The sequence below is a fragment of the Vipera ursinii genome (assembly GCF_947247035.1).
Source record: "Vipera ursinii genome assembly, chromosome: 9".
In the NCBI taxonomy this organism is placed as follows: Eukaryota; Metazoa; Chordata; class Lepidosauria; order Squamata; family Viperidae; genus Vipera; species Vipera ursinii.
Window position 1 is genome coordinate 21,080,876 of NC_139523.1, and position 26,516 is coordinate 21,107,391.

A 26,516-nucleotide genomic window follows, 5' to 3' on the forward strand; every position below is an offset into this window, starting at 1 on the left:
AGGAAAAAATAAAATCACCAGCACCTTGGAGATATCTGAGCCGGACTTGTTCATTTTAAAGGAAGCAGGGATTGTTCAGGAAGGTTAATAAGATAGCCCAGGGTTTGTTTAATTTCCCCTAGAAAAAAATGTTTTTAAAAACACAAGGGGACTGAAAGCATTGAAGCAAGTACAGTGCAGGCCGCCTTAGTAGTATCAGAGCACATTTATGCTGTTTTGCTCTTCTAAACTCTTAATGTGACACAAACCCTCATCCCTCCCCAAGGCTGAATTGGTGCAACAGAGTAGCTGGGGTTAGAAAGAATCAGATTATAATAGTGGCAGATTTAAAAAAGTAAAGATGTCTTTGTTTTAAAGTTGCTGGCTGGGGAATTCTGGGAGTTGAAGTCCTGATGTCTTAAAGTGGCTGAAGTTGAGAAATTCTATTCCAGGAGATTGTCCACCAAGAGGGTAACTATATGCCAGAATTCAACTTTTTCCTGGTTTGATTGCCAGGTGCCTGACTAGCCTGCCTGGTTCATTTTTATGGGAAACATAGACTGGAGAACACCTGGAGGACTGGCTCCTAAATCCAGATGTGCTGGGAGAGGTTGTTCTTTCCTCATTCTTTGCACAGGGGGCTTATTTTGCACAGGCGCAGGAATATGCTGGGTTCCAAAATTCCAGAGATCAAAGACATTTTTTTAAAAAGTGGTTTTAGAGAGCCAAGCTCTGCTTCAGATACAGTCTTGTTCCAACGCAAAACTTGCTTGGGCAAGCACACAATTATTTTAGACTCCAGTAATTGAGGATCAGACACGTACACACCCAGTTTGCTAATTATACTAGATCCTAGTGCTCTATGCGGAGATCATCTCAGGAGGTTGATTAGCAAAGGAAATTTAAAGTCAGGAAATTGTGTTTTGCATAATGTCAGTACTGGTTTCATGGGGTGGTTTAAGGCATCAGGCTAGAAATTGGAAGGCTGTGAGTTCTAGTCCTGCCTTCACACACAAAGCCAGTGGGCGATCTTGGGCCGGTCACTTTCTCTCAGCCCTAGAAAGGACACAAAGGCAAGCCACTTTTGAAAACACCTTGCCAAGAAAACTGCAGGGATTTCTCCAGGCAGTTCTCTAAGAATTGGACATGATCAAACAGAAGAAATATATATCTATATATCTATATATATCTATATATCTATATATATCTATATATCTATATATATATCTATATCTATATCTATATCTATATATATATATATATATACACACACACACATACAGGTAGTCCTCAATTTACAACAGTTCGTTTAGTGACTGAGGTTACTAACAGCAGTGGAAAAAAAGTGACTTAGAGTCTGGTTTCACACTTATGACCGTTGGAGCATCCTTGTGGTCACGTGATCAAAACTCAGACGCTTGGCAACCGGCCTGTGTTTATGATGGTTGCAGCATCCCCTTTTGCCCCCTTCTGACAAGCAAAGCCAACGGGGAAGCCAGATTGACTGAACAACTGTGTTACCAACTTCACAACTGCAGTGGCTCATTTAACGACTGTGGCAAGAAAGACCATAAAATGAGGGCAAAGCTCACTTCACTGTCTTGCTTAGCAACAGGAAGGAAATTTTTGCTCAGTGTGGTCTGAGCCGTAAGTCAAGGACTATCTCTAGCATCAGAAAGCCTGACCAACCGTTCCTTATCCAGCACCCCAACGGGCTGGACTTGCAACTCTTAGCTGCAAGATCTGGAACTTTCCCCCGAAAAACCGATCTGTTGCATGCCAAATTAGGAAAAGGCTGACGTAGACGTATATACACCCAAAGGAGACCAAAATTTATTTATTTTATTTATTTTAATTCCATTTATATCCCGCCCTTCTCCGAAGACTCAGGGTGGCAAAATGCTACCTTTGTGTCCAAAAGTAATTAAGCTCTATAATTACTAGAACAAAGGCTAGAGGGGTGGAGGAATCAGCACTGTAGCTTAACTCATGAGCTTCTGATTGGCGGTAAGAACCGGGGTCACTAGGTCAGGGGTAGGCAACCTTGGCTCTTTTATGACTCGTGGACTTCAACTCCCAGAATTCTTGAGCCAGCATGGAAACCTCTCCCTTTCCCCTCAGCATGGCTGGCTCAGGAATTCTGGGAGTTGAAGTCCAGGAGTCATAAAAGAGCCAAGGTTGCCTACACCTGGGCTGGGGGTTAATGGTGTGTTCTTCACCAGTTTTCAAGAGCAGAAGTTAGAAGCCTCACACTCAACGTTAGACTTGATGGACTTTGGAGGGAATCAGAGAGTTCTTATGTGGCTTTGAGTCAAGTCTAGCACGAAATCCATCCTGCGGGGTCATTTTCAACACAGCACTAATCTTTGGCGGGGCTTATTCCAGTGATCCAGCTTTCAGCCCTTTGTGCTCAGGGGCAGGTTCTGCAAGTTGCCCAGAAGGTCCTTGATCTCGCCTTAAGAAAGAGCCTACATGCACACGTGTGTACTTGTATGTAGAAAGCATTGTTCTTGCAAGTGTTCCAAGTGCCCCCTAGTGGTATCCCACACGGGAGCATTGCCCCCCCCCTCCCCCGGGCTTTTGACCAATGTTTCTCAACCTCAGCCAGGTTAAAACGGGCGGACTTCAACTCCCAGAGTTCCCCAGATGTTCACATGGGAGTTGAAGTCCGCCCGTTTTAACCTGGCTGAGATTGGAAAAAACGCTGCTTTAAACAAACATGGATTTATGGTTAACTTGAGGGAGAGAAACTGATGTGCCGAGGTGGAAAGTTGGAAAAGATTGATTCTCCTTGTCCACCACAGTTGAGAGAGAGTTCATAGAGGTTGCCTTCAGCTCAACCTGCTAAGCCATGGTTTGCCAAATTAAAGTTAATAGCGAATTCGTGCACCGTGCTAAACCGCAAAGAGCTGAAACCACATTACAGCTTAGAAGATTGTGCAATGCCAGCTATTATTTTAAAAAAACAACAAACCACACCTCCACCATCACCTGGAATCTCACAATCCTTGGCTCTAAAAGAGGATTGATTCTTCCCGCCCCCCTGCCCCCCCCAAAAAAACCTGGGAAACTTTTAAAATGTATAGACTTCAACTCCTGTGGCTGAGGAATTCTAGGAGCTGAGGTCCATATATCTTAATGCTCTCATGTTTGAAAAACACAACTCCAAACCTTTGACTCTTCTGCCTCCAATAACGGTGGTCACATAAGGAATTTTCCTGACTCACACATATGTGTAGCTTTCCAGAGGTCAGAAGTGAGAAACTCATTCCCCACCCTTTAGATATTGCTAGTCAAGAACCAGCTCAAAGGTCAGTGCAACTAATTTCTCGAAATGCACCCTAGCAGAGTAGCCTAGTTTTGTTTTTTTTATTAGTCTCAGGAGGCAGTACACACAAGCGTTGACTGTACACCATGGGGTGGCTTTCGTAACATACCCAGCCTGGTTATTAATTGCCCCCCCTTTCTGAGTTTGCACAATACAGTTCCCTTGGTTTCTTAACTAACCATAGCCTCCCTTTCACCTCTGTGGCATGGCAACACAGGTGAGCTCTCCTTCCTTGAAAGAGCAGCTCAGGTACCTCTTTGTATGTCACTGTTTACCTGGAAAGGTGTGAACTGTGTTTCAGGAAAGGTTGTTTCAGGTAATCAAATATACTTTGCAAACAAATCTGGCAACCCAAACAAATCTAGTGAAATAGGAACCTAAGAAACCGGGAGCCTTTACAGTGTAGCATTTAGGATGCTGGGTTGTAAATCGGGAAAGGGTGCATTTTAGTCCTCCTTTGGGTGTGCCAGGGGACTTTTGGACTAGTAGTCCTTCTCTCAACCCAACCCACCTCACAGGTTTGTTGTACAGTAGTGCAGAAAAGATATGAGATTATAGCTAGAGATATACTTTGCTGGTTGGGGAATTCTGGGAATTGAAGTTCACTTATCTTGAAACTGAGATTGAGAAGCACCGAGTTAGGATGAAAACCAGGAACTGGAATATTCTTTATTGGCCAAGTGTGACTGGATACACAAGGAATTTGTCTCTGGTCCATAAGTTCTCAGTGTACATACAAACAACAGGAGAAATTTCCTGACAGTGAGAAAATGAATCAATCGAACAGACTGCCTTCAAATGTTGTCAGTGCTTCATCACTAGAGGCTTTCAAGAAGAGACTGGACTGCCATCTGTCAGAAATGGTGTAGGGACACCTGCTTGGGAAGGGGGTTGGACTAGATGACCTACAAGGTCCCTTCCAACTCTGTTATTCTATTCTATTCTATTCTATTCTATTCTATTCTATTCTATTCTATTCTATTCTATTCTATTCTATTCTATTCTATTCTATTCTATTCCAGACCATTATTCTATTCTATTCTAGTCCAGTCTATTATTCTATTCTACTCTGCTCTATTCTATTCTATTAACAAAGTGATACATTATTGATCATCTACTACTTCACTGGGTTCTTGCAAAATAAATCAAATAAAAACTACAGGTAGTCCTCAACTTACAACAGTTTGCTTAGTGATCGTTCAGTTATAACGGCACTGAAAAAAGTGACTTATGACCAATTTTCACACTTATGACCGTTGCAGCATTCCCATGGTCACATGATTTATCTTCACATGCTTGGCAACTGGTATGAATTTATGACAGTTGCAGTGTTCTGGAATCACGTGATCCTCTTTTGCGACCTTCTGACAAGCAAAGTCAGTGGGGAAACCAGATTCATTTAACAGCTGTGTTACTGATTTAACAACTGCAGTGATTCACTTGCCAAATGTGGCAAGAAAAGTTGTAAAATGGAGCAAAACTCACTTAACTGATTTCTCACTTAGCAACATAAATGTTGGGCTCAATTGTGGCCGTAAGTTGAGGACTACCTGTATACTGCTCCGCTTTCAGTTTGGCGGGACAAATATGTTAAAAATGTATATGCTTGCTATTGATCCTCTAATCTAAGCAAACAGTTTGGGGAGAAAATAGCAGCCCGTTTGTTTAGGAAACCTTGGTGCCTGAACAACCCAAGTTAATAAAAGAAGGCTGTGATTTCTGCCTCCAAAACTAAATCACCCAGGGGTAGGCAACCTTGGCTCTTTTATGACTTGTGGACTTCAACTCCCAGAATTCCTCAGCCAGCTACGCTGAGGGGGAAAGGGAGGGGTTTCCAAGCTGAGCCATGGTGGCTCAGGAATTCTGGGAGTTGAAGTCCACGACTCATAAAAGAGCCAAGGTTGCCTACCCCTGGCCTAAGCCGCTTTATGACTGGTGGACTTCAACTCCCAGAATTCCTGAGCCAGCCATGCTGAGGAGAAATGGAGAGGTTTCCATGCTGAGCCGTGCTGGCTCAGGAATTCTGGGAGTTGAAGTCCACGAGTCATAAAAGAGCCAAGGTTGCCTACCCCTGACCTACACGGTCCCTTCCAATTCTGTTATTCCGATTCTACAACTCCCAGAAGTCCACTCGAGGGCAGAGCGGTGCACGACGGGAAGCCTGTCGGGCCCGCACTGGTCGCCTGAAAGGCCGCCTGAGCTCCTCCGACTGCCCTCTGGGCCGGGGGTATCGGCCGCCTGGTTGGGTATCGCGCTTCTCGTCTGCCGTGGCAGCGGCGGGTTTCACGACTCCTCGGTGTTTCGGCGGCCCCCTCAACCTAACGACGCCTTTTCTGCTCGCAATGCACCCTGGGACCCGTAGTCCGCCCCTGGTAGCCCGAGCACAGGCCGAGTCACGGGGCCCGCGCAAAGCACTTCGGGAAAAGCAGTTGCCGAAGCCCCGCAAGTTTTCTCTCTCCGTGCGTCGCGCCACACAGCCTGTTAGCCCTGCAGGCGGATCCCTTTGAGCTTGGGGGGGATGGATAAGAAATCGCGATGGGCAAAAGGTTAAGTCTCTTGGCTTTTTTGTTCAGGCGGCCGAGCGCCCGCCTCGCGCCTCTATCGCGCCTCAGGATTCCTTTTCCTGCTCTGCTTGGGAGGAGCCAAACTCAAATCTTTCCCCCCCCCACACACACACCACCTCAAACGTCCCCTTGCCTCTTGTGCGATAGGCTGGCCGGGTTCAGCGCGAGGAATGCTGGGAAGCGGAGTGCCCTTGCGTCCAACCTGAATTACGCGCTGTGAAGATTAAGACTCCATTTCCCACCTTCCTTCGCTTCAGGTCTTTAGGCACGCCGGGGCTTGTAGTCCTGAGCCCGGCCGGCTGCCGAAGGCTGCGGAATGAGAGGACTTGATATCCCGTCACCCCTTTCGGCCGCCGCGCTTACGGCCGTCCCCTGCGCGGCGCCTTCTGGGAAATCGAGTCCTCTCATCCGTAACAGATAAGTAGGCGGGCCGCGCCCGAGACTCCATTTCCCGTCGGCTCTTGCAACAGGGCCGGGTAGGGCCGGCTCCCGAGCCGCCTCAGACGGAGCCAGCCAGCGCGGCCCCCCCCTCCCCTTTTCCCCGGTGTCGGCCTCACCATGAGCAGCGGCAGCGCCGGTTCTTCCCGGCCCCGAACCAGCTCCTTCGCAGACCCGTCCGGCGGGGCTCCCGCCACGGCCCCCACCGCGCCCGGCCCGACCTCGGGGGCAGCGCCGGGGGGCAAACCCGGGGGGGCTGCCGGGCCTGGGCCGGGGGGAGGCGGGACCAGCTCGACCGTCGCCTTCCCGGGGCTCAAGCTCGGGCGTAAGTCTGGGCCGGGCCGGGCGGGAATGAATGGGCAGGCGCGGCCGGGGGAGCCGCACAAAGGAGGAGCGCCCAGGGGGCCTGAAGGGAGGGGGGGCCGGGCACGAGGCGCCGGGAGGGGGCCGCTGCGCCAAGGGGAAAGCGGGCCGGGAGGGAAGAGCCCCGCCGGCCTCCTCGGGGGGCTCCGGAGGAGGAGGGGGGCAGGGGACGCCCCTGGAGGGGCCGGAAAGGCCGGCTGGGTTCGCCCAAGGCAGGGGTCGGCAACCTCGGCTCTTTTATGACTCGTGGACTTCAACTCCCAGAATTCCTGAGCCAGCTACGCTGGCTCAGGAATTCTGGGAGTTGAAGTCCACGAGTCATAAAAGAGCCGAGGTTGCCGACCCCTGGCCCAAGGTGAGCCCGCCCGGCTTCAGCTCCTGCCCTGGCAGCGGCGGGGCTCGGCAGGGAGAAGCTACCCCGAGGTCAGCAACCGGAGCGGGGCTCCAGGATTTCTCCGCTGACGTCAGGAGGCGATCGGGGCTGAGTGAGGCAGGGTGGGCCGGGGTGGGGGCTTCCGCGGGGCTGTCACCGGCTGCTGCCGCCTGCGGGCGCCCGTAGCCTTGGGATGGAGCGCCGGTTGGGCTCGGCTGCGGAGGAGGAGGAGGAGGGCTGCGGCGAAGGGGCCCCGTGCCTTGGGCTGCTAGCGGCTCTGCCCTCCGAGCCCCAGGGCTCCCGAGGGGAGACAGCAGCCTGGCCAGAGGTGGGCGCCGATGGGTGGGGCTGGGGGGGGGGGGTCAGGCGACGGGTGGAGGGCGTTGGAGTGGCCAGGCTGAATGCGAGAAACTCACCAGGGATGCAAGTTGTAGCAGGAAAAGCGGGTGAGGCGGGCGGGAGGATAAAGCCCATGGTAGCGAGTGGTTTGCCAGCTCCTCTGGGCAAAAACAAATGCCCGCCCCCAGCCTTTGGTGCTTCGGCTCTTCTCCCTGGTTATGGGCCCCAAATTTTGGCTTACCAGCTTACCCCGCTTTGGGAGCAGTGAGCCGGCCATCACACCTTCAAAGGTCAACCTTGCTACTACACGTAGCACGGAGTCATTGCCTTCCTGGCATTAAAGCACGTCAGGAGTTGGGATGTCATGGTGTGTTTTGTCTGGGTCCGTCTTAGGGTAGAATTTGAGTTTGGAAACCGTGGGGCCAAGGATGAACCAGCTTGGTTGTTGTTTATTATTATTATTATTATTATTATTATTATTATTATTATTATTATTATTATTATTATTATTATTACTATTACTATTACTATTGTTATTACTACCGATGTTCAGGCTGGGTTTGGTATTTTCGTCCACCTATCAAGTCCCTCCCAGGGACCTGGAATAGGCAGATGTGGATGTTTGAAGGTGTTGCAGATGTGTATCAGGATGTCAGCTGTTCCGAGTGAGGCCGCCTTTTGCAATTGACTGATGGGGATTTTCTCAATGCTGATGGTATTCAAGGAGTGTTAGGGTTGTTTCGGGGTTGCACCCAAGGCGCCTATTGCTATTAGTATTAACGTGGGTTTGGTGAAGATCATCTTTTTAATTGGAACGGGAGACGTTTTAAGGGTGTCGTTTGTGGAGATGGATTGGGAAAGACAGAGGAAGACATTTAAGGAGTTCAAATTAGGCCGCTGGGACTAAATCAGACTTTTGTCCCGTCTGAGCCATCTGGACTTCACCGTCATTCCTCTTTTCAGGAGATAATAGTAAAGTGACCACGGTGGTGGCTACACCCGGCCAGGGTCCCGACCGCCCTCAAGAAGTCTCATATTCCGATATCAAAGTGATCGGCAATGGGTCCTTCGGCGTTGTCTACCAAGCCCGATTAGCAGACTCTGGTGAACTGGTGGCTATCAAGAAGGTATTACAAGATAAACGTTTCAAGGTGAGACTGGAAGGGGATGGTCTGGTCTTTTGCTAATTTTACCACTGGATTCCCGTGTCTCATTTTGGTCTCTCTGTCCTTACTTCAGAACCGGGAGCTACAGATCATGCGGAAGCTGGATCACTGCAATATTGTCCGCCTGCGATATTTCTTCTACTCGAGTGGAGAAAAGGTGAGGGAAGAGAGAAAAGAGGGCACGCCATAGAAGAGTAACAGGGCTTATTCTTTCTTCGTCCTCCTGCTTTGGAGGGTCTGCCTCACATTTGTAATTTGCCCACTTTGTATTTTGGACTGGAACTCCCGTAATCCCCTTTCTTTGTCTATACTGTACTGTCTATGCTGTAAGGCAGGGGTCTCCAACCTTGGTAATCTTTTAAGATTCATGCTGGCTGAGGAATTCTGGGAATTGAAGTCCACAAGTCTTAAATTGGCCAAGGTTGGAGACCCCTGCTGTAAAGCATTGACGTGAATCCAAGACTGTGCAGAGACCATGTTTATGACCTGGCTTAAGAAATTCAGGTTAATACTTGATGCCCCTTCATGTTCACAATCAAAATGCATCCTTTGTTTTTCATATCCCATTCTTGAAACAGATGATAGATACAGATAGTCCTCGACTTATAACAGTTCATTTAGAATAGAATAGAGCTGGAAGGTACCTTGGAGGTCTTCTAGTCCAGCCCCCTGCTCAAGCAGGAGAACCTATACCATCTCAGACAGGTGATTGTCCAGTTTCTTCTTAAAAATCTCCAGTGAGCCCACGATTTCTGGAGGCAAGCTGTCCTCACTGTCAGGAGTGACCGTTCAGATTACAACAGCACTGCAAAAGAGCGTATCCCCATGGCCACACGATCAAAATTCCAAAGGCTTGGTAACTGACTCATATTTATAACGGTTGCAGTGTCCTGGGGTCATGTGATCACCTTTTGCGACTGTCTGACAAGCAAAGTCAATGGAGGAAGCCTGATTCGCCTAACAAATCATGTTACTAATTTAACAACCGCAAGAAAGGTCATAAAATGGGGCAGGTCTCGCTTAGCAACAGAAACTTTGGGCTCAACTGTCTCATGTAAGAGAAATGCTTGTAGTACACTAGACCTTGGGAAGGAAAAACCACCAATAATTTATTTCCTTCCCTCTCAGGATCTTCACTCTTGGTGGGCAAAGCCTCCAGTGAAGGAAAGGTCTCATAGCGTTTATTGCATAAGTTTATTGAATCAAGAGACTGAAAACCAGGGTCCATTTAGTAGAGTTCTCAGAGCCAGGATGAGTATTAAGAGATCCATACTGCTGATCAACAGCGTTTTCCCAAAGAATGTAAGCACAGAGGTTATCTGGATTAGTGATCAGATCGTTACTCAAAGTGGCTTTGTAGCTCTTTGATTCCAGAAAAATTTCTCAATGTGGAGAAAGGCGAGCAAGAGAAATAACTGGGAAAAATAATGGCAATTAAACAGGCTGTAGACTGGAGAAATGTTTATACCACTCACTTCCTACAGAGCTTTGTCATTTATCTTATAAGGTAAAAAGTATTGGACTGTGACCAGCTGATTTTTTTATCTACCTTGTCATGGAATATTGTTAATTTTTTTAGAAAACGGATCAGGGAGGAGTAGAAGTGGCTAATTCTTGATTAGAAGTTCCTGTCCTGAATTTTGATACTTTTATCTATCACTCACACTTTGATATTCTCCTGGTTTTTGACGCCATGAGGTTTTTTTTTAACATCAATAACCATTTTTGATAAGATTTTAAGTCCTCCTTACTGTAGGTTGTGCTTCTGTGCACCTGTTTACTGAGGTGGACTATATGTACTCCCCTAGATTGAATATTCACGTTTTTATTCATTAAGCTTATTAGGTGTCATGATCCCTGGGAAAGATCCTTTTTCTGGACACGTTCTGTTCAAACGTGGAGGATTCTCTCCGGTTGATCTGGCTTTTGGTGTCTGCACTGTTTCTCCATCGTATCCTCCCCATGCTTCTGGTCTGCTCTTTTCTCCAATTTTACCCACACATTAGCCTTGTGAGACAGATTAGGTTGATAGATATTGTCTGGTCTCCCGTAACACTCTGGTTTTTTGGATTCTGTCTTGAGGCATTGCATGAACCCAACTGCTGTGTGTGTCAAAAGTTCTCCAATGATTTTGAAAACTAAATAGGAGTTTAAACCTGCTTGCAGCTCAAGTGATCTCCCATAGTGATAGTCCCAAAGGGAACTTGAACATGGATTAATAGGATTTATGCAATGAATATAGAATAGAATAGAATAATAGAATAGAATAGAATAGAATAGAGAATAGAATAGAATAGGAATAGGAATAGGAATAGGAATAGGAATAGAATAGAGTAGAATAGAATAGAATAAAATAGAGAATAGAATAGAATAGAAGTAGGGTAGAAGTAGAGTAGAGTAGGAGTTTAGAATAGAATAGAATAGAGCTGGAAGGGACTTTGGAGGTCTTCTAGTCCAGCCCCCAGCTCAAGCAGGAGAGCCTATAACATCTCAGACTTCTTAAAAATCTCCAGTGATGGAGCGCCCACGATTTCTGGAAGCAAGCTGTTCCACACTCTAGGTTAATGGTTAAGTTAATTGTTAAGGCCACAACTGAGCCCAACGTTTCTGTTGTTAAGTGAGACACTCGTTAAGTGCGTTTTGTGCCCCATTTTACAACTTTTTCTTGCCAGCATTGTTAAATGAATCGCTGCAATCGGTAAGTTGGTTCCCCCCGGTCGTTAAGTGAATCTGTCTTCCCCGTTGACTTTGCTTGTCAGAAGGTTGCGAAAGGGGATCACGTGACCTTGGGACACAGCAGCGGTCGTAAATATGAGTCAGTCGCCAAACATCTGAATTTTGATCACGTGATCACGGGGATGCTGCAACGGTCGTAAGTGTGAGAAACTGCCGCGAGTCACTTTTTTCAGTGCCGTTGTAGCTTTGAACAGTCACTATTTATTTTATTTTATTTTAATTCCATTTATATCCCACCCTTCTCTGAAGACTCAGGGCGGCTTACAAGCTTAGCAGTAAATAAACTGCTAAATAAACTAAATAAATAAACCGTTGTAAGCCGAGGACTACCTGCATGTTGTATTCTCCCCCGTTCTATCCGGAAAGGCTTGCCAGATCTTGAGTAATTCTTATCGATCAGCTTAAAAGAGTAAAAGTTGGGAGGGCATATCTGCAGGGGTTACTTTAGTGACCTGGTTGGCAAACCTACACATGCGGGTTCTTAAATCTGGGCTATAGAGATGCTGGAATAATGAAGCTCAGCAAGGAGAGGTGTCTAATTTTCCCCTCTGGTTTCCCACCCTTTGTGTTTTAGTCGACGCGTAATCTGAGGCAAGAGAGTGTCCAGCTGCAAGTTGCATGTTTGTTGTTGGAGCTGAATCCAAAAATAATTGGAGATAGTATAATAGCAGGATGCCTCTGAGCACAAAACCTCAAGAATTATAGGGAGGGAAGCCACAACGGTGCCACAACGATTTCAGACACGGGTTTCTGAGAGGGTGACAAGAAAGAAGCTTTCTCCTTTTATAAATGAAGCATGTCTGTCTCTGCATTTTTAGACTGCAGCTTACCCAGGCAGGACTAGAATCTCTCTTTATTGAAGTGATATTGCTAACAAGACGGAGGCTTCTTATGTGTTTGTATGTTGATATTTAACTTGTGGGGGTTTTTTGGGTGGGATTTTTTTTTAACCTGTTGTCAGCAGCCCAGAGTCACTTAGATGAGATGGGCCGCCATACAAATCAAATAAGCAACAATAGTGTAGTCTATTGTCCTTTTAGAGCAGAGGTAGGGAGCTGTGGCCCTTTTATGACTGGTGGATTTCCCAGAATTCCCGAGGGCTCAGGAATTCTGGGAGTTGAAGTCCCCAAGTCATAAAAGGGCCATAGTTCCCCCACCCCTGTTTGATAAGACGCTGTTAGTTGGGGGAATCCCATTTGTTCTCTGACATTCTGCACTCTCTTGCAGAAGGATGAAGTTTACCTTAATTTAGTCCTGGACTATGTGCCCGAAACGGTCTATCGTGTGGCCCGCCACTTCACCAAAGCCAAACAGACCATCCCCGTCATCTACGTGAAGGTAAGCACGGCACCTCTCTTGAAACCTCTCACACCAGCGAAGGGAGGCTTTGATTAATTCCCACCCGCATACTAAGCTGTAAAGGAGATTGGAGTTTTAGGTTGCTGAAGGCAATTGAGGACAGAGAAGTGGGTGTCCCCCCCCCCCCTGCACTTTCCCTTTGAGCACACTTCCTGTTATTTCGTTTCGGTCTCTCTCCTCCAGGCCTTCTCTTCACCCACAACTTCACATCATGAGCAGGCCACTGTAGCTTTTGTTCAGCAAACCAGGGTTTTATTTTTTAAAAAAAATCACGGTTTCGGTTTCGGTGGAAATAAACAAACACCAAGCCGTTGTTTTGCGCACTTGAGGGCTGGAGGAAGTTGTGGGAATCGGTTACAGCTTGCTGGTTTGGCAGCATGGGGTGTCCGACGTGAGATTTCTTGTAGGTAACGCCTTTGGGAGCATTTGGTCCGATTATCATTAAAAAAAAGAAAAGAAACTTGTTTGAGATGGAATCCTTCACCCGTGATACTGTCTTACAAGAGAGGTTCTTCCTGTAAAATTTATTTTTGTCCGTCGAGCATTTTATGCCTTCCATCTTCTCTGGCTATTTAAATAACAATATTAATGTCATTTTTTTTAAAGCAGCCAGAGAGACTTTTTCTCTAGAATGAACCTTCTTATTTCTAAGGCATGAATTCGGTATGTCTGTTGTTGTCCTGCCCCACTGACTGTTTGGGTTTTATATTGTGCGTGGAAGAAGCTTGCTTGGGTCCAAATCAAAGTCCCTTGATTTTCAGTGAAGTTAAATTGTTGTAGGGCTCAGTCTGGGTACAGCTTGGTTGTCTTCTCCTACCTGCCCTCCCTCGCCTTTGCATTACTAAGGGAAGGAAAATGGTAATCAGACTGCAGTGCCAAGACTGGCATTGGGAAACTGTAGTTCTCCAGTTGTTGCCCGGAGCACAAAGCCAGCTGTCCCTCACCCTTAGCCTGGAAGTTGATCTCCAGCTACCTCTGAAGTGGGATCAGTGTCCTTGTTTAACACCTCTTTGCATGCCAGCAGCTTTTTGCCTTCTCTTCTACCTTTCGAGTGACTGGGTGGATTCCTACTTGATTTAAAGGTATCTTTATTCTTCCTGTCCTTATAAAATCCTGCATGAGAGCATGCCAAGAAAATGTCCCAATTCCCAAGAAAACCTTTGGTTCCACCAGCAGCTGGGCATTATCGAAATAAGAATATCAGCTTTCCAGGAGCTCCGATTGAAGTCTTTCCCACCACCTCTGACCTGAGCTCTTTTTTACCAGAAAAGCTGGGAGGAGACTTTCCTTATACAAAGCCTTTTTTTTTCTTTTCAAAAACCACCTCCCACTTTTTTTCCCCTCTCCCCTCTCCCCCCCCATCACTTAAATAGCTGTGGTCCCCATTGCATAACCTGTCCTGGGTGCCAACATGCCTTGCATTCTTCTTAAACACTTGAGTTTAAATACCTTCATTTTTAATAAATAAATAAATGCATACCTTGGTCTTTTTCAAACCACCTTTCCATTAAATGCAATACTTTTGGGGTGCTATGTTTTCGTTTCTTTTATCTTTTCTTTTTAATTCTTGATCATTTTATCCGAAAAGTGGGTGGAATTTGATTTGATTTGTCCTTCTCTTCAAGGGGCAGGGCGTAAAGATGGAATGGAATGGCATTTTGCAATGGCTTTAGCAGCTATTTATTATTATTATCATCATCATCAGGGTTTTTTTACTTGTAGGGAGTCCAAAGGCAAATATCTGTTTTGCCCTTATATCTGTCCGTCCCTCTCCCCCCCCTCTCTCTCTCTCTCTCTCTCTCTCTCTCTCTCTCCCTCTGTGTGTGTGTGTGTGTGTGTGTGTGTGTGAATCTGTCCATCCATCCATCCATTGCCTGCCTTTGTTACAAATAAGGCAGCTAACATACCTAATATTTCTTCCTCCTCCTATTTTCCCGACAACAACAATCCTGTGAGGTGATTTGGACTGAGAATGAATGACTGGCCCAAAGTCATCCAGCTGGCTTTCATGGATACGGTGGGAGTAGAACTTACCATCTCCCAGTTTTTAGCCTGGTGCCTTAACCACTAGATCAGGGGTAGGCAACCTTGGCTCTTTTATGACTCGTGGACTTCAACTCCCAGAATTCCTGAGCCAGCATGGCTCAGCATGGAAACCTTTCCCTTTAACCTTCAGCATGGCTGGCTCAGGAATTCTGGGAGTTGAAGTCCACGAGTCATAAAAGAGCCAAGGTTGCCTACCCCTGCACTAAATCAAACTGGCTCTATTTATTTATTTGCTTCATTAGTATCGTTATGTTTTTCAAGCCTTTGGGGAAGCCAGTCCTCTCAAAATGGGCTTTTAAGCAACCTGAAAGATTGCAGGCAAATATAAATTATTTTTTAAGGAGAACTTCTGGAATCGCTCCTTGTTGCAATTGGTGGTGACAACCATTTCTGGGACAGACTGTGCATATCTTCCTCCCTATCCAGGGATGCTTCCCTCGGGGCAAGTGGTAATGAACATGGGCAAAGGATGACTCATCATCACTTGGATGCCATCGTGATCCCCATCTGCCCTTTGGTGGCTGCTGTGGGTGGCAGCTGCAGATTGCCTCAGGCCAAGCAAAAAAAAAAAAAGTGGATCTTACCATTAAGAAAACTTACTTGCGTTATTTTGCACTTTAAAAAAAGCTCCTAATTTTCTCTTTCAATAATATATTTGAGAAGCACTAAAATCAAGCAGTATTCACATTCACGACCACACGAGGCAATAGTTAAGTTCGTAGCCCACGTTTGTCGTGTGAATACTGGAATGGGTTTATTTGCCTGCCCTCCTGTTCAGTTTATTTCTCTTCTCCCCACATTCTTCATTCTCTCTCATATTTCTCTTTCCCCTCATTCTCTAACTCCCGTTAGGTTCCCTGTCAGGAATTCTCAAACAGAATTCTACGGTTATTCTGGGCTGTGATTGTTTCTGCCTGCATCTTGCTTAAGGTTTTCTATCCATTTAACTAGCAGTGGTTTAGCAGAAACAGTGCTAAAAGAAAAAAAAATCCCCTTTTCTTTATCAATCCATGTCCATTACCCAATGGGCGTGGCATTTTCCCTGTATTTTCCATGGGGTAGTCTATGGCAAAAATGGACGGCAGTGAGCATTGATGCTTTCAGGAAGATTTGATGCCTCCATAATGATGGGATCTACCAACATTGATCGGCAAGCTGCCCAATTAGGACCCTCCTTTTTGCAGACGTATTATAAGCAGTCCCCGCTTAGCGACCGTTTGAAGTTGCAGCGGTCTTCAGAATAACTACTTATGACCTGTCCTTGAAATTACGTCTGCTGCATTCCCCTGCCCCCCACCCCTGTGATTATGTGATTGCATTTTGGGTACTTGGCAACCGGCTCATATTTATGACTGTCTACAGCAGGAGTAGGCAACCTTGGCTATGCTGGCTCAGGAATTCTGGGAGTTGAAGTCTACGAGTCATAAAAGAGCCAAGGTTGCCTACCCCTGGTCTACAGCATCCTGCAATCATGTGGCCATGATTTGTGTCTCCACACCCACCCCCTTTTTTTTCTGGCAGAAAACAGCAAAAAAAAAATCCATTGGCTATGTTTGATTTGCTTAATGCCCAGGTGGTTTGCTTACCAATCAAGTGATTCACCAGGCGACTCCCTTTACGGCCTTCCTGAAAACAGTCTTAAAATTAAATTGAAGGTCGTCAAGCGAATCGCACGGTGAATCACTTGGTGACTCAGCTTATGACTGCAATGATTTTCAACCCAAATTCCAGGCTTCATTGTGTTTGTAAGTTGAGGACTACAGACTACAGACAGTAGGGACAAATGATAATAGGGTTGTTTATCTCATTTAAATTCTCCAAAGATGCTTGCCCAGTATCTGCTGGAAGTATCTGCTCTGAGGCAACATGGCCCTTCAATTCTAGTAATCTTAAGATAGGTTGGGGAAAGCTAACACCTTCCAGATATGCTGATCTGAATCTCCTAGACCAGGGGTAGGCAACCTTGGCCCCTTCATGACTTGTGGACTTCAACTCCCAGAATTCCTGAGCCAGCATGGAAACCTCTCCCTTTCCCCTCAGCACAGCTGGCTCAGGAATTCTGGGAGTTGAAGTCCATGAGTCATAAAAGAGCCAAGGTTGCCTACCCCTGTCTAGACAGTAAGGACATTGGTATCATCGGACAGAGGAATCTGCTTTAAAAATCACGTGTCATTGCATTATCCATAATAAGAGTAGGTGGACGGATACCATGTTACTCTTTATGTTGTGCTATATTAAAATTAGAGGAGGATCTTTGTATTAAGGAAGTCGATATTTATAGCTAGCTTTTGCTTTAAGATATAGTATTATATTTTTATCCCACTTTAAAATATGCATTTTGGCCAACTCAAAGCAGCGAACATACCTACCACCCATTCCACCAGTTTTCACTACAACAGTTGAGGATTGTTGTATGGGGGAAAAGTAGAAGGATTAGGCGTGTTCACTCTGTACGGCAGACATGTCAAACACAAGGCCCGGGGGCCAGATCCGGCCCGCGAAGTGGTTTCATGCGGCCCGCGAAGCCATCCTGGAAACAGTGAGGGAACGGCCCCCATGGCCTTGACCCTGGCCCAGAGACCCTCCTCATGCCAGAGACCCTCAGATCTGTCCCACTCCTGCCCAGGCCCCCATAGGCACCCTTGATGCCAACGATGTAGAGCTGGCCACGCCCACCCAGTAGGCCATACGCACTCTAGCCACGCCCACCCAGTAGGCCATACGCACTTTAGCCACGCCCACCCAGTAGGCCATGCCCACCCAGGCCACACCCATCCGGCCCCCTGAGGGCAACCGCAATGCTGCTGCGGCCCTCAATGAAATTGAGTTTGACACCCCTGCTGTAAGGTAATAGATAAAAATTAAGTAATAAATAAACAACATCCCTGTGAGGCAGGCTGAGGGAGAGGAATTGGTTCAAAGTCACCCAACCGGCTTTCATGCCTAAGGAGGGACTAGAACTCACAATCTCCTGGTCATTGGCCTAAAGTCACTTAGCCCGCTTTCCTGTCTCAGGCAGGACTAAGAATTCACAGGCTCCTATTTTCTATGCTAATGATTTAAAGTATATCAAACTGACACTCGTTAATGGCCTCTGCCCTTCCTCCATTCAGGTATACATGTATCAGTTGTTCCGCAGCCTCGCTTACATCCATTCTCAAGGTGTGTGTCATCGAGACATCAAACCTCAGAACCTGTTGGTGGATCCCGATACAGCAGTACTGAAGCTTTGCGACTTCGGCAGGTGAGAGAAGCACGTGACACAACCCTCTAACCAGAGGAGTGGGTTTGCCTATAGGGCTTGTGGCACTACAGCCACAAATAGAATTGGAGTGGAGTGGAGTGGAGTGGAGTGGAGTGGAGTGGAGTGGAATGGAATGGAATGGAATGGAATGGAATGGAATGGAATGGAATAGAATAGAATAGAATAGAATAGAATAGAATAGAATAGAATAGAGAATAGGAAAGAATAAGAATAGAAAATAGAGTAGAATAGAATAGATAGAAATACAGAATAGAATAGAACAGAACAGAATAAATATACAGAATAGAATAAAATAGAATAGAAATATAGAACAGAATAAATATACATAATAGACTAGAATAGAATAGAATAATAATAGAATAGACTAGAATAGACTAGAATAGACTAGAATAGTGTAATGAATAGGAATAGGGTGGGGTGGGGTGGGATGGGATTCTTTATTGGCCAAGTGTGATTGGACACACACAAGGAATCTGCGGTGCATAAGCTCTCAGTGTACATACAAGCAACAGGTGTTAAATCATAATCATTAAACACAATAATAAAACTAAGCTTGTTCTTACAAAGTTGAAATCTTTCCCTAAAGGTTTCATGCGCTTCTTGCCTTATGTACAACGCTGCTTCTCTGCGTCCCGTACCCTTTCTGGCAACTTTTGCATTGCGCCTGGCCTGCCTCAAAAAGGCTTTCCTTTCGAGGAAAATTCTTTCAGAGCTGCTGCACATGGTTGGTCAGCGGTCTTGACTGACCCTTCCTTCCTTCCCTCCCTCCCACCCACCCCCAGTGTTCAAAGTGTTGCTCCTTCTATGACCTTGTTTCTGCGTAGCTGTTAGGGTTCGTTTTTTTGTGTGTGTTTTGTTCCTGGCACGGTTTCATCGGTCATCTTGCAAAGCTTCCCCAGAAGGAATTTATGAGCCACATCCTGTAAATAAATGTTACAGATCTTACCTTTCCTCCAAGAGGTTTGAGACAGCACAGTTGGATGTTTCCCCTTGCTGCTGTTTTCCCTTCCCACAGCCCTGTGAGGAGGTTGTGAGAGAGAGTCGTAGGCCACTTGTTTCAGCTTCAAGGTTAACCTGGATTTGGACCCACATCTTCCTGCTGGAAATCTAGGGCTGTGAGCCCTGATTTTAATGAAATGCTAATGAAAAGAAGGACATGGGATGATACGATAGCAGTGTTCCAATATCTAAAGGGCTGCCATAATGAAAAGGGGGTCATCCTGTTCTCCAAAGCCCCCGAAGGCGGGACAAGAAGCAAGGGATGGAAACTCATCAAGGAGAGAAACAACCTGGAACTAAGGAGAAATTTGCTGAGTGTGAGAACAATTAACCAGTGGGACAGCTTGCCTCCAGAAATCGTGGGTGCTCCATCACCGGAGGTTTTTAAAAAGAGACTTGGACAGCCACCTGTCTGGAATGGTGTAAGGTCTCCTGCTTGAGCAGGCGGCTGGACTAGAAGACCTCCAAGGTCCCTTCCAGCTCTGTTACACTCTTCTAAATGGGGGAGCAGGTATCCCCTTCTGGGCTGAGATCGCCCTGTGGCTTTTGAGTGATGGGCTGAGGGCAAACTGCAGTCCCCAAAACTCTCCTTGTATTTATTTTGTTTGCGTGGAATTGTACTCTAGATATATTGTAATTTGTATTGGCATTCTTAAATTGTGTGTTGAATATTTTTTCACTTTTTGTGAGATAACAAATGCAGCTCACAAATGCGGGGGGGTCTCGAAGGTGGGGCCATAGGGAGGCTTCAATTTATGCCTCTCTGCCCTTGTTTCAATAGCGTCCCAGTTCTCTCTGGACCCCCATCCCCCATTCCCTCTTTTTTTTTTCTCAGCGCGAAGCAGCTGGTGCGGGGCGAACCAAATGTTTCCTACATCTGTTCTCGCTATTATCGTGCGCCTGAGCTCATTTTCGGAGCCACCGACTACACTTCGAACATAGGTGAGAATGACCTGGCCGCCCATTGAGGCATCTTGCAAGTTTTTGCCCTTCAGACCAAGTGAATTTCCTTCCCTATCGATGTGGTTGCTTCTGGAAGCAAACTCCGAGCGTTGACCTTCTCCCAAAACCTCCAGGTGTGGAGTTACAACTTCCAGGAATGGCTTGGCTGGAGAACCCTGGGATTTGTAGTCCGCCTGGAAATGGGGTGCATTAGGGTATAGCTCAGGGGTAGGCAACCTTGGCTTTTTTATGACTCATGGACTTCAACTCCCAGCTGGCTCAGGAATTCTGGGAGTTGAAGGTCCACGAGTCACAAAAGAGCCAAGGTTGCCTACCCCTGGTATAGCTCTATCTGTGTTGCATCATAGGAAGACAGACCTATACAGGTAGTCCACGACTTACGACCATTCCTTTAGCAACTGTTCGAAGTTACGGCGGTGCAGTGTCCCCGTGGCCACATTGTCCGAATTCGGACATTCCGCCACTGGCATGTATTTAAGATGGTTGCAGCCTTCTGGGCCCTCCGATTGGCATCTGTGAGCTTCCCAAGGGTTTGCAACAAAGTTAAATTCACTTAACTGTGGGAAAAGTTACAACATAGGGTGTGACTCGTTTATCGACCACGTCACTTAGCAATGGACGTCCCGGTCACCATTTGTAGTCGTACCTGGAAGACTGTTTGTAATTGTCCGGTGAGCATGGGCCACTAGGCCACTCAGCTCCCCCTCCCCCAATCTTTTTAAGCAAGCATCTTGATTTCTGTCCCTTGCTTAGTACCGTATTTTTGTCTTGATTGAGGAGCCTTTTCGCTGGCCCGCGTCTTGCAATCTGCTTGGGGCTGCTCGGTTTTGAACTCGAGACCTTTTGTCTGGCCAGAAAACCAGTGGGCTGGCAGGGTGGTTTCAGGAACCAAGTGGAAGCACCGCAGATCTTCACAGTAAGCAGTGGGGCACCGTGGGACTGACCGTCCCCCTTTTTGGCTTCCCTCGTTAGATATCTGGTCTGCCGGCTGTGTGCTGGCAGAGCTGCTTCTGGGGCAGCCGATCTTTCCTGGCGACAGCGGAGTGGATCAGCTCGTGGAGATCATTAAGGTAACTTTTTAACTCCCCCCACACACACACACCCCTGCCCTTTAGCGAGAGCGCTACAGCCTATTTTCAGTCTTGCAAATTAGGCTCTAAAGTGGAACTGGAGAGTCAGCCTAATGGGCTGATGAGTGACTGGGCTTTTGTCTTGTTGTCGAAGTACAACCAAGACCTGCTGTGCTTTGATTGTTCTCCTTCCCTTCCCTTCGGTAGGTGTTGGGAACACCGACGCGAGAGCAGATACGAGAGATGAACCCCAACTACACAGAGTTCAAGTTCCCCCAGATCAAAGCACATCCATGGATAAAGGTAAAGAGCGGGGCAGGGAGAGGGTGGGAAAGACGAAGCTTGGAGTGCTGACTTCATGCTGTTTCCCAAGAGAGTTACGTTTCTAGAGTATCCCTGGGGAAAAGGAAACGTTTGAGGGGTCCTGGCAGAGTTGGGTTCTACGCACCTGGCTTTAAAATCAATCTGCAACCAGGCCACCCCAAGAAACCCTGCCAGCTGCCCATGGGCAAATTAAACACAGCAACTATATGCGTCATACAGGTATTCTTCAACTGATGACCACACCGGGGCCCAGAATTTTCATTGCTAAGAAAGGCAGCTGTACCTGATTTTACAGCCTTTTTTGCCAGGGTTGGTAAGTGAAGTGATGCTGTCGTTAAGCGAATCCCGCTTTCTCCGTTGGCTTTGCTTGCCGCTGCAGGTGTTTAAGCCTCGCACGCCGCTGGAGGCCATCTCGCTGTGCAGCCGTCTGCTTGAGTACACCCCGGCCACTCGCCTCTCTCCCCTGGAGGCCTGTGCCAACAGCTTCTTTGACGAGCTGCGTGAGCCCAACGCCCGGTTGCCCAACGGCCGTGACCTGCCCCCGCTCTTCAACTTCAGCCCTGTGGGTAAGTGTTTGGGATCTAATTAGCCGGACACAGAAGCGTTTTTGGTTTTTTAAAAAAAAATATCCAAGGGAAAACAGGCACAACGGTCCCCCAAATGCTTGGGGGAAAAAATAATAATCGGGAACAGTGCTGAAAAATTCAAGGAAGAATTTCCATTTGCTATGGAAAACATACTGTGAATAATTTTAGAATATGCCTTGGTTGAGCCAGGCATCAAATCAACTGCTGCTGAATGCTGCATTGGGAACTGCCTTCTCCTACTCCCAATGCTTTATTTATTTAATTTATATTCCGCTTGTTTTGCAAATAACTCAAGGTGGTGAACAATACTTCCTCCTCCTGTTTTCCCCACAACAAAAACCCTCTTGAGGTGAATTGGGCTGAGAAAGAACGATTGCCCCCAAATCACCTAGCCCAGGGGTAGGCAACCTCAGCTCTTTTATGACTCATGGACTTCAACTCCCAGAATTCCTGAGCCAGCTTGGCTGGCTCAGGAATTCTGGGAGTTGAAGTCCATGAGTCATAAAAGAGCCAAGGTTGCCTTCCCCTGACCTAGCCAGTTGTCATGACTAGAACTCCCACTTTCTAGCCTGGTGCCTTACCCGCTAGGGCAGGGGTAGGCAACCGTGGCTCTTTTATGACTCGTGGACTTCAACTCCCAGAATTTCACCAGTCATAAAAGAGCCAAGGTTGCCTTCCTCTGCACTAGACCAAACTGACTCTCAGTTATATTGTGAGATCTATATTTTTTGCTAGCCCTTTTCACCACCCCATTCCACCTTCTGCTGCTTCCTGTTCCCTGTGTTTGAATGAATAAATGACAGAGAGGATTAATTTGGTTTGGTTTCCCTCTGTACAAAAGGTCAGGGGAGGTGTTCCAGGAAGGGTTTCAGCCTCCGTGAAGTAGAACCGGCAACAGGAATAAAATAGCACCCCTAGAAACGTAATTGGCTGCAGCCTGAAATGCTCTTTTTTTTTTTTAACGGCGTAGCTCCTTTCAGTTCAGCAAAGTTGATGCTGTCCGTGTAACAGTTTAACAGGAGGAATGGTTATCGTGTGGCCTGCAGCCTTTCAGATCAGGCTGGTCCCGTGCTCCAGATAACCATCTCTGAACGGTTACGTTGCCGTGTGAATGATCTTAAAACAATGTTCTGTTTTGCATTGTTGTTGAGCGATTAATTGGGAACTGAGGCGCTTTGCAAGTGTTGGGAGATTAAAAGGCGCCTTTAAAAACACCGCTGGCGAAGAGCTCGAGTTTCCAATTGGTTTTTCCTTTGCAAAAGTGGTGTCTTTTTACGCTTTATATCAAAAATAAACACCTGGTGGAGCTCTCAACTTTTGTTGGTTAACAGCTCCTCGGGCAGGTTGAGGAGCCTGTGGAAATGAACGGATACTCCCCAGATGAGTTTATGGGGTGCCTCACCCTCTCTCTTTTTCTTTGCAGAGCTGTCCATTCAGCCAGGGTTGAATTCCAACCTCATTCCACCACACATCCGGTCCCAGGCGAGCTCAGTCGGGCCTGTGTCTGGCTCTGGAACCTCGCACAGTGAGTGCTATCTCATTTGTGGTGCTTCACTTGAATTTTGAGCAGGAACTGTTAACGCGAGGGGGTTATTTGTGTATGGTTTACAACAGCAATAATTGCGCTTAGAGCCCTGGTGGCGCAGTGGTTAGAGTGCAGTATTGCAGGCTAACTCTGCATTCCACTGCCAGGAGTTCGATCCTGACTGGCTCAAGGTGGACTCAGCCTTCCATCCTTCTTGCAAGGTCAGTAAAATGAGGACCCAGATTATTAGGGCAATATGCTGACTCTGTGAACCCCTTAGAGAAGGCTGTAAAGCAGTGTGCAGCGGTATACAAGTCTTAAATGCTATTGCTACACGTATACACTGCTCAGCAGTGCTTTATAGCAGTTTCTGGGCGGTTTTCAACGTCAGCCTATTGCCCCTACCAATCTGGGTCCTCATTTTACCCACCGGGAGGCTAAGTCAACCTTGAACTCCAGGATGTGGGCAGTGTTTTGCCTGCAGGATTGCAGTTTAACCACTGCACTGCCAAGGCACCTTAACAACAACAAAATGAGACTTAACAACTTGGCTTATTTTGAAAAGGAAGGTCCAACATAGCTTCAGACTGTTTCTCTCTCTCTCTCCCCCCCCCCCTCTCTCTCTAGGTGAGGGAAGAATGAACACTGACAGGAGCCAGGTCACACCAGGAGACGGTGCAGGACCCATTGCCAATACATCCTGAGGGGTCGCTGGGCCCGGGGGGCAGGTCCCCTCCACTACCCCCCTACCCCCAGGCCACCCACATGGACTTCTCTGAACTGTGAATGGTGGGGGAAAGCAACCTTGGGCCTGGGGACCAGGTGGAGGGGGAGGCCAATTGGGGATAGGTGGCCCCTTGGATGGGGGGGGAGGGAGGGGAGGGGAGGGGGGATTCCCTCACAGGTTGTCCTCTAATGCTTTGGCTTGGGGCGGGGGGGGGGAGAGAGACAGAAAAATCCCACGGCTTGAGGGCTCCCCTTCTCTGTCAAAAGCGGTCCAGGTTGGTGCCTCCGGAGAGCGGGGGGGGGGGGGGAAGGACCAGAGAGTTGCTGCCATCTTCCTTTCTTCCTCCCCCTCTGGGTAGTCCCAAGTCTGTCCTAAGTGAGTTTTAAGTTGCTCTTGTTTTTAACATCCCCTGGGGAGGAAAAAAAAATATGGTTTTATTTCCAGTCTCATGTCATTCGTGCTTTCCGAACCCCACCCTTCTGTATATCCCTTCACACTGTTGATGGTTCCTTCCCCAGATGGCCCTCCATCCCAAAGCCTGTCTGCCTATGAAACCCGGATGCTGTATTTTTAAGCAGGTCGGTTTTATAGCCCAATAACATTCACTTTTGTCCCATTCCAGCGGGGAATCGCCCTTCCTCCCCCCTGGCAACACCCCCCCCACCCCGACCTGGCCCTTTGCTTGCCATGCCTCTACCGCAATCTCTTTTACCGGGAACAAGAAACCCCTCTCCCCCTTGCCTTGGATTGTGGGGGGGGGGCATGGCCAACCATTCCTCGCTCCTCCTGCCATCCCATCAGAGGTAGCACTGGGATTTCTTGCGGGAGGGGGGGAAACCCTGTGAAGTGTGTGCGTTGTGTGTATGTGTGCGCGGACGCGCGTGTGTGTGTCTGGAACAAGCTGGTATTAGAGCAGGCAGGAAACTAGCAGAAGCTTGCTCTGAATTCCGTTGCATCTGCTCCCTATCGCAGTTTCCCTCCCCGGTGCTGCAGATCCATTTTGTGGACCTCGGGGGGGGGGGGGGGCGGGGGGCGGCGGGGGGTTCTCAAAAAGGGAATTGGAGGAGGCAAGTTTTAATTTAATGCCTGTTCCCTTCCTGCTGTAAATACGTATTTTCCTCATCTAAATCCCTTCAAGTGGCTTCCTTTTTCCATTTTCCCTGTAAATAGATTAATTTTTTTTCTTAATGAAATGTTGCAATGATTGACAACCCCCCTGGCCCCCCCAATCCTGTTTCCTTCCATTTTCAAATCATCTAGGATTGACGGTTCCCCGTAGGGAGCCAGGGTGCAGCCTGTGGATAATTTCCCTCACCCTCATATTTATCCTCATCACTGCCTTCCTCCTTCCTTCCTTCCTTCCTACATTGTGTGTTAGTTTCTTTCTTAGGTTTTTTTTTGGCTGTGTACAGACATCCGGTTCAATAAATTATTGGCATGAACGGAAGGACTGTCATGAAGCTCCTTATTAATGGGGAGAGAATTGAATGAGATAAAACAATAATAATAGCAAGAAGGCCCCAGAAAATGAAAGAAAAGTCACTGTTGAGCTGTTTGTTGCCAAATACAGGTAGTCCTCGACTTAACAATGTTCACTTAGTGACTGTTAGAAGTTTCAGCAGCACTGGGGAAAAAAAGTGACTTATGACCATTTTTCACACTTATGACCGTTGCAGCACCCTCGTGGTCACATCGATTTACATTTGGATGCTTGATAACCGACTCACACTTAATGACGGTTGCAGCATCCCAGGGTCACGTGATCCCCTTTTGCGACCTTCTGACAAGCAAAGTCAATGGGGAAGCCAGATTCACTTAACAACCGCGTTGCTAATTTAACAACTGTAGTGGTTCACTTTAACAAATGTGGCAAGAAATGTCATAAAATGGGGGCAAAGCCCACTTCACAAATTTCTCACTTGCCAACGTAAGATTTTGGGCCCAATTGTGGTCCTAGGTTGAGGACTACCTGTACAGATCTCAGTGAGAGTGGAATTGTGGTTCAGTTTTGTACCATCCTGTTTTCATTGTTTACATTTGAACGTGCAGGGTTTTAGGCTTTCTTAACGTTCCTTAATGTTGGGATCAAGGTTTTGCTGCCCTAGGCATTTGTGGCTGAGTGTTTGGGGGCAGACAGGGCAAATTAGAGCTATGTATCAGCCTTAGGCTCCAGCCACACGTTCCCTGTGTCAGTACTGGCTACTTGAAATGCCCTAAATTCTCCTATACAATTCAAGGTCATAAAAGAACGCTTAGACCGCGTAACCCAGCTCTACTTGGTTCAACGTGTGTGAGTGGAGACACCAGTCTGAGCAGTGTCAGCTTGCTATTGAACTACACACGATTAAAAAAATAACCTTTAGCG

The 26,516-nt window shown here is 47.2% G+C and overlaps 1 protein-coding gene across 2 annotated transcripts; it reads left to right on the forward strand.

Moving 5' to 3' along the window:
* Window positions 1–6,349: 6,349 nt before the first annotated feature.
* GSK3A (glycogen synthase kinase 3 alpha) lies at window positions 6,350–25,593 on the forward strand. Of its 2 annotated transcripts, XR_014493287.1 has the most exons (12): window positions 6,350–6,634; window positions 8,348–8,535; window positions 8,624–8,707; window positions 12,514–12,624; window positions 17,805–17,935; window positions 19,791–19,897; window positions 20,891–20,988; window positions 21,196–21,291; window positions 21,692–21,878; window positions 23,323–23,424; window positions 24,052–24,213; window positions 24,670–25,593. XR_014493287.1 is itself a non-coding variant. In XM_083369234.1 (11 exons), exons 1-11 carry the CDS (start codon window positions 6,430–6,432, stop codon window positions 24,126–24,128), a joined length of 1,386 nt encoding a protein of 461 aa, XP_083225360.1. In that variant the 5' UTR covers window positions 6,350–6,429; the 3' UTR covers window positions 24,129–24,278. The 2 variants fall into 2 exon arrangements, 1 of the variants encoding a protein (XP_083225360.1); XM_083369234.1 differs by lacking the exon at window positions 24,670–25,593 and having other exon boundaries at window positions 24,052–24,278.
* Window positions 25,594–26,516: the final 923 nt, after the last annotated feature.